At 45.2% G+C, this 8385-nt stretch overlaps 1 protein-coding gene across 1 annotated transcript in view; it reads left to right on the top strand.

The window, feature by feature from the left end:
- LOC119426543 (activin receptor type-2B-like) overlaps positions 1–6319 on the top strand; it is a 10284-nt gene extending 3965 nt beyond the window's left edge. Inside the window, exons 4-11 of the mRNA XM_037694108.1 lie at positions 1135–1283; positions 1600–1743; positions 1830–1973; positions 3126–3274; positions 3374–3488; positions 3563–3701; positions 3953–4083; positions 6095–6319. Coding sequence (XP_037550036.1) covers positions 1135–1283; positions 1600–1743; positions 1830–1973; positions 3126–3274; positions 3374–3488; positions 3563–3701; positions 3953–4083; positions 6095–6319 — 1196 coding nt within the window. The remainder of the gene's footprint in view (positions 1–1134; positions 1284–1599; positions 1744–1829; positions 1974–3125; positions 3275–3373; positions 3489–3562; positions 3702–3952; positions 4084–6094) is intronic.
- The last annotated feature ends 2066 nt before the right edge of the window (positions 6320–8385 follow it).

Here is an 8385-nt window from a genome sequence, read left to right as displayed (position 1 = left end):
ATGAGTCACAGGACCTCTGGTCCAGCTCAGTCACAGGACCCCTGGTCCAGCTCAGTCACAGGACCCCTGGTCCAGGTGAGTCACAGGACCTCTGGTCCAGGTGAGTCATAGGACCCCAGCCCAGGTGAATAAATGAACCTGTGGTACAGGTGACTCAGAGGACCTCTGGTCTAGGTGAGTTACAGAACTCCTGGTCCAAGTGAGTCACAGGACTCCTGGTCCAAGTGAGCCACAGTACCTCTGCTCCAGGTAAATGGTAAATGGACTGTACTTATATAGCACCTTTTTATCTTATTTCAAGATACTCAAAGCGCTTTACACTACAATCTGTGCCCCCATTTACCCATTCATACAGCACTCTACTAGATCTCTACGAAGGTAATTGAACAAATCATTCTAATGAGACTAATCAGTGGTTTATCACATTCATACACTGATGGGACACACATCAGAGGCAATGAGAGGTTCAGTGTCTTGCCCAGGGACACTTCAGCATTGACTGCTGGTAGATTCGAACCCCCAACTCTTGCATTGGAGGACAACTGCTCAAACCACTCAGCCACAGCCGCCCCACCTCAGGTGAGTCTGGTGCTCTGACTCCACATGACCCCTGGTCCAGGTGAGTCATAAGACATCTGATCTGTGTGAGTCACAGGACCCCAGGTGCAGGTGAGTCACAGGACCCCTGGCCCATGTGAGTCCGGTTTCTGACTCTATAGGACCTCTGGTCCATGTGAGTCTGGTCTCTGACTTCACTGGACCTCTGGTCCAGGTCAGTCACAGGACCTCTGGTCCAGGTGAGTCTTGTTTCTGACTCCACCGGACCTTTGGTCCAGTTGAGTCTAGGCTCTGACTCCACAGAACCTCTGGTGCCTGCAAGTCTTGTCTCTGACTTTCCACAGGACCTCTGGTCCCGGTAATTCTGGTCTCTGACTTCACTGGACCTCTCATCCAGGTGATTGTGCTCTCTGACTTCTCCAGACCCTGAAGTTGGTCTGGACAAGCTGGAAGAGCTGATCTTCAAAGTTCTCCGCTCCAGGTTTATGATCAGCTGGACCTTCTGTTTTAATTAATTTAAAACAAAAGCTGACCCATTCTTCACATAACCAGAACTTTTGTTTTTACGTATTTCAGTGATGAAGGCTGCTCTCGGCAGCATCGGAGTGTTGACTGTGATGATTTACTGTCTGTTACTCATCACCACGCTGTCTATGGTTCTTCTCATTTCCGTGTGGATGTACAGACACCAAAAGCCTCCATACGGACAGGTGGACCTCTCTGAGGTGAGTTCACAAGAACATTTTCAACCATATCCATGGGAAACCTGGAATTACTTCAGTGTTGTCCTGGGATTAGAGCTCTGTCTGGTATATGTCTTAAGATTGTACACTCAGATAAATGTCCAACTAGACCCTGAAGTCCTCAAATGTTCAGATGTCATCTGACCAATAATCCAAATGTTTCCAGAAGATCAAACCTTGAAGGTTTTAGATATAAATGTTAGATTATCAGCCTCAGTTTGTCACAGCAGTGTGACGGCTCTAGTGATCTATGACCATATTTATTCAGGTTCCTTCTTCATCCTTGTATGTCCTCCAGGATCCTTGTCCTCCTCCAGCCTCCCCTCTGCTGGGTCTTAAGCCCTTGCAGCTGCTGGAGGTGAAGGCTAGGGGGCGCTTTGGCCAAGTATGGAAGGCCCAGATCCTGAACGAGTTTGTGGCTGTGAAGATCTTCCCCATCCAGGTACAGAGTCCTGGTTCCTCTTCCACGGTTCTTCCATGTGCTGGCATTTCTGAAGGCCCTTCCATGACTCCTCTTCCTTCTGACAGAACAAGAAGTCATGGGAGAACGAGAGAGACGTCTTCATGATTCCGGGGATGAGACATGAGAACATCCTGAGGTTTATCGGTGAGGAGAGACGAGGGAGTCACCTGGAGACCAAGCTGTGGCTCATCACTGAGTTCCACGAGAGGGTGAGGAAGACCACGTCCTGTCCAAGGTCATTCAGGGATGTGGATTGTCTAACCCAACAAGTGCAGAAGACTTTTTAAAATTTTGCTTGAGATTAATGTCAGAGTGTGTCTACAGAGATCAGCTGATGATCTGAAAGGATATCCTGTTCTGAAGGAGACGACATGAACCACGTCTTTAAATGTAGACAAGTCCAAGGGGGTATCCCCAAGGAGCCTCTGATGTCTCATAATACTTAAAAAGGGACTGTATTTCAAATGGTTTTCCTACCAGTGTAAAATAATAAGGGGTCATTGATCCACTTGACGCTCCACCTGCACTCATGGTTTCATGGCAGTTGTCAGTACATTTGGTTTGAGGTCATAGCTGATTATTAGTGGACTATTAGAATGGGATTAAGGGGATTCTTGCTGCTTGAGAAGTTCTGTGGTCTCGTTGCACTGTAAGAGATGCTACTTGTACTTGAGAAGTTTCATAGTCTTGTTGCGCTGTAAGAGATGCTGCTTGAGAAGTTCTATGGTCTTGTTGCACTGTAAGAGATGCTCTTAGTACTAGAGAAGGTTCATGGCCTCGTTGCGCTGTAAGATATGCTACTTGTACGAGAAGTTTCACGATCTTGTTCTGCAAGAGATGCATTCTGGGTTTATCTGATTTGTCCCTACACATGTCTTACTCATATTTTGAGACTGGCTGTCTTGTGGTCCTACAGTGGCTTTGAAAACTAACAAATACAATTCAAGGTAAACAGTAGGAGGTGGGATCTTTAGTGATGGGTGTTGGTCCTTTTCCTACTTTTGGCTCCTCGTTTCAAACCGTTTGGTCCTTTGACTGATTGAGGGGGACGTATTTCAAACCCTGATCTCAGAGATTAGGTTTAGTTATGATGTCTGCACTTTAAATCACAGTTTAAGTCTCTAATTTTTTTCTTTGGTGTAATAAAACTCAGTAAACTTTTAAGGAGAAACAGAAAGGATGTGAACACTTCAGTGCTGTTAAGGACTTTATTAGTCCGAAGGACAATGGACCGTATGAACTGAGGACAGACCTTTCTGATCTTGGTTTGTTGGTACAGGTTGTTAGATGAGACTTCCAGTCCCTAACCCAGGACCTGATGGGGTCTTTGGCTCAATGAATGCAGATCACTGTCTCTGCAGGGCTCTCTGTCGGACTTCCTGAAGGGAAACGTGGTCAGCTGGACCGAGCTGTGTCAGATAACCGAGTCGATGTCTTGCGGCCTGGCATACCTTCATGAGGACATTCCCCGACTGAAAGGAGACCAGCACAAACCGGCCATCGCTCACAGGTTTCTGACTCCCAGAACCACCAGTCCTCCAACAGAACTTAGAGCAGAACCTGCAGGAGGAGCTGAGTGTTCCTGACGAGTTCCGTTTTTGGTTTTCAGGGACTTTAAGAGTAAAAACATCATCCTGCGTTCAGACCTCACCGCCATAATTGCAGACTTTGGCCTCGCCATTTGCTTTGAGCCTGGGAAACCACCTGGAGAGACCCACGGTCAGGTGAGCAGGTGTCTGGAGCTTGAGGTAAACACTCGCCGGTTTTTCATGAACTCACCTGTGTGTTCTCCATGCAGGTGGGCACCAGGCGCTACATGGCTCCAGAGGTTTTAGAAGGAGCCATCAACTTCCAGAGAGATGCCTTCCTTCGGATTGACATATACGCCCTGGGTTTGGTTCTGTGGGAGGTGGTGACCCGCTGCAAGGCTGCAGATGGTACCACAGGAATACAAACACATATCAGGAGGTTCTGTTCAGTTAGATAGTTCACATCAGCCACCAGATGCGGGCGACATAGAATCAAAGATTGGTTCTGATTAAAAAAGGATCCGATACCATCAAAAAGACGTTCTATTAACATTTACATACAGAACCCAACAGAACCACCATGACCTTATAGACACGTGAAGTTCAAACCCATTCTTCCCCTCAATTAATCCCTTGCTCCTTGGTTCTGATGTGTTCAGGTCTGGTGGACGAGTACATGCTGCCGTTTGAGGAGGAAGTGGGTCAGCATCCGACCCTGGAGGACCTGCAGGAAGTCGTGGTCCACAAGAAGATGAGACCAGCCATCAAAGAGTTCTGGCTCGAACACAACGTGAGTGCCTAGGATTCTGACCCAATCCTAGCTCCTACTGGTACCGTTTGATTTCAGCTGGGTCCTGAAGGATGGAGGCTGAGATATTTCCACTGGACCTGTAGGCTGCAGTTGGACTGGTGACTGAAAATGACTCGGTTGCTATAAATGACTCGGTGACTAAAAATGCATTCATTCATTCAACCTTTATTTCTACATTTCCTGATGCTGCTCAATAATCCAGGTAGAAAAATCTAAAAAAGTTAAATCTGGTCCTCTGGACATTCAAAAAACAAAACAAAAAAAACAAAGCAAAACAACAAAAAAAATATATATTTTTTTTGCTTTGTTTTGTTTTTTTGAATGTCCAGAGGACCAGATTTAACTTTTTTTAGACTTTATTTCTACAGGTTAGTCTCATTGAGCCTCGAGGACCCATTTACAAGAGAGACCTGATTTTAACAAAGAACAGAGACGAGGCGCACACGACAATAGAAAATCATATAAAAACATATAAAATGAAAAGTAAATAGAAGAAATTATATAAAAACAAAACAAAAACAGCTACATTATAAAGTGATCTAAAATACTAAAATCAGGAACATGTCTGCGTTGGTTTTTTTCCCATGAACTTATCAGATGTTTGAAGCCACTTAGAGAGGTCAAGGTCGAGAGATTCAGATCTTTTTACAAGATATTCCAGGAAACAGGAGTGGAGAAGGTCGTTTTGCCTAGTTCAGTCTGCACTAGAGCTGTCATTTCTAACCCAAGCCTTAAGCCCGGCCCCACCCGACCTGAACTTGGGGTGGGCCGGGCCATGACAATGTGCTGGATGGGCGGACCGGGTCAGTGTCGGGCTTTTAATTACCATACCATGCCATTTTATTTATAGAGCACTTAAAACAAGAACAAGGCCAACCAAAGTGCTGTACAGACAGAACAACAGGTAACACACAAAGCAAAATACAAAATGAAGTTAATCAGAATATAGACATAAAAACGATGCAGATAATAAGTATGACGACTAATCTTTGTGAAGCAAACAGGATCAAAACACAGATCATCTGGTGTTGAAAGCTACTGAATAGTAGTGGGTTTTTAAACGGGACTTGAAAACCGAGAGGGAGCTTTTAATTAGGTCAGGATCAGCCACAATCCAATTATATGATAACATGGCCTGCCATACATCCACTGCCATTTTACCGCAAGCTGACCGGACTTGAAAAAGGTAAAAAGTTCAGTTAAGCTTCAGCTGTAACTATACTGCCAGGAAGTGATCCATTGCCCAAATGGACATTCATTCAGCCGCTGCACTCAGCGGATGTGCGTGGCTTACGACCCAAACAGGTGAGATCCCAAAGCAGACGTGTCATAGCAGGGTCCGTGTCTGAATAAATCAGAGTGCAGGCAGAAGCGGAGTTTAAATGTTCTTTTATGGCCATGAAATGACAAACACCCCCTCAGCTCCGAATCTTCTTCCCCGTTTATTCAGCTGCGCGTCCCTGACCGTTAATAACTAATTAAAAATGTTGGGTTTTTTTCCGGGTTCGGACCTGTAATTACTGTTAATTTATCAGGTCGGGTGGGGTTCGGAAATTATGACTGCGGGCTGGGGCCGGGTTGGATCAGATTTTCTGGGCCCGAATGAAACTCTAGTCTGCACTGAGGGAATACTGCATGTTATGATGTAAAAAATGGTTATTTGAATTGTTGGTGATGAAGCATGACTAAAAATAACTTGGGGACTATAAATGAATTGTTCGTGACTAAAAATGACTTAAGACTGGTTTCATCCATGTTACCCAAGGACTACAAGGTTCATGTTGGACTTGATGAAAATCCATGGTCCAGCTGGGCTTAATTCAGGTTCTTCAGGTAAAAACCAGACTTATTAATTTCAAAGTTCTTGGAAATATTTTGTCACTAGTGAACCGTTTCCTGCTGGATGCTAGAAGACAGGAAGGGAAATGTGATCGTCTGAAGTTCTTCCGCTGTCTGCTAAAAGATTCTGATGAAGTTCTGGTCTCTGCAGGGTCTGGCTCAGATCTGCGAGACATTGGAGGAGTGCTGGGATCACGATGCCGAGGCTCGGCTGTCCGCAGGCTGCGTGGATGAGAGAATCTCCCAGGTCCGACGCCACACAGCCACCATCATAGCCCCGCCCTCCTCTGAGCACCACGGCTTGCTGTTGTCCTCCATCACACCCATCACCATGGTAACCAATGTGGACCTGTCCCCCAAGGAGGCCAGTATATGAAGAATACATGAAGAGGTCACAGCTGAAATCCCCTCAGACACCAGAACGTCTTCTCTTCAGAGATTTGACATGAAAATACCTGCGCACTCTGTTCCCCCTGGACTTCATGGTCCTGTCTGTGTTTTCTTGTCCTCTGTGAACCTCATGGTCCTTTCTGTGGTTTCTTGTCCTTTGTGGACAGAGTTGTCTTGGGTTTCCCAGTGTCTCTCAGAATGGACTAATCTTGAATCAGATCTGTGTCTCCAGAAACAAAGACTTGTTCAGGTCCAATTCAGTGACTGGTCTTTGGTCTCCAGGTACCTCAGTGTCCTCTTGTCTCGGTTTGTGGACGTCTTATTTCCGACTCTTCCCTTGGCTGTGTTCTGGGTTTTACCTGGTTACCGGTCACGTAGGACCCAACGTCCCCCAGGAGACAGTTGAGCCGTTTGGTTCTACTAAAATGCTGCAAACATTGGTAGGACCACAGAGACGACAAGAACCTAAAAGTTTTTAGACCTTTTTGTGGACTCTTTTCAACTCCTTGAGACCAACGATTCATATCGGACAAACGTTCAGATCAAACGGGGTTTACCCTCAAAGGTAGAACAGGAAGTGAGGTCAGAAACCGGACAGAGTTTGGGTCCAGTGAGGATGTTTTTGTCTCCTGTGTCTCACTTGCAGAGATCTGATTGGACAGCTGAGCTCAGCCAATCAGATTTTAGTAATAAACTTCTCAGGTAACTAGGGAGGGGTCTGATGCGGGACTTCAGGCTTTTACGTTGTGAAAGGGGCGGGGCTAGTGTCAGGTGAGGCCAGTGTTGCCAGATGGAGATGTTACGGTCCTCTGTGAACTTTCAAAAAGCTCATATTTAGTACTTTATGAAAGACTGGGCAGATCAGAGCCTTTCAATCCTTTATAAACCTTTAAACAATTTAATGATTGAAAAAAGTGCTTCCACTTGTGTTTTCCGCAGAAAGAGCCACTGGCCTGGACAGAACAGTCTACAACGATAAAGAATATGTGACGTAAAAACAACGATGTGTTTATTCCTGTTTGGTAATAAATTAATTGAGCCATGCCGTGAAGCCATCAATCTTACAAATACGATATTTATCCTACATCTGGCAACACTGTGTGTGGCCTAAACTGTGTAGTGGGAGGGCTTAAAGTAAACAGTAGGCGGAGTTAAAGTGATTAGTGGGAGGGACTTGAACACTGTTCTGAAAAGGGCCGGAGCATGTTCCCCTAAAAATGGTGCAAAACTCACGGTGCAAAGTGACTGTGTGTGTGTGAGTGAGTGGGTGGGTGTGTAGCAGTCAGACATATTGAATGTTTTCTTCGTCACAAGGTTTTATACCTGCTGATTGTTTAGTTGTTAGATTTTTTTTAAACCTTAAAGTTAGTGAGAGGCCTGTAACCTTTGACCTCCAGCAGAGGTTGTGACCTTTGACCTTCAGCAGCACCATCTTGTGGCAGGGTGTGGTGCTGCATTGGTCTAAACATTTTATTGAATGAATAACAAATCTGGATTGTGTTGTTTTTGTCCACTTGAGGTTAAACAGGATTCATATTAGGACCTGAGAAAAACTGGATCTGGGTCAGATTGTGGAGCAGCTGTGGCTGAGTGGTTAGAGTGGTTGTCCTCCAATGGGAGAGATGGGGGTTTGATTCTACCAGCAGTCACATGCCGAAGTGTCCCTGGGCAAGACACTGAACACCTCATTGCCAACTATGTGTGTCTCATCGGTGTTTGAATGTGAAAAAGCACTGATTGGTCTCTACAGATTCAGATTATATTTGTAGAGATGTAGTAGAGTGCTGTATGAATGTGTGTAGTAGAGTGCTGTATGAATGTGTGTAGTAGAGTGCTGTATGAATGTGTGTAGTAGAGTGCTGTATGAATGTGTGTAGTAGAGTGCTGTATGAATGTGTGTAGTAGAGTGCTGTATGAATGCGTGTAGTAGAGTGCTGTATGAATGTGTGTAGTAGAGTGCTGTATGAATGTGTGTAGTAGAGTGCTGTATGAATGTGTGTAGTAAAGTGCTGTATGAATGCGTGTAGTAGAGTGCTGTATGAATGCGTGTAG

The sequence above is a fragment of the Nematolebias whitei genome, chromosome 20, assembly GCF_014905685.2.
Source record: "Nematolebias whitei isolate Nwh7 chromosome 20, NemWhi1, whole genome shotgun sequence".
Classification (NCBI taxonomy): Eukaryota; Metazoa; Chordata; class Actinopteri; order Cyprinodontiformes; family Rivulidae; genus Nematolebias; species Nematolebias whitei.
This window is presented reverse-complemented; position numbering and strand designations above follow the sequence as displayed.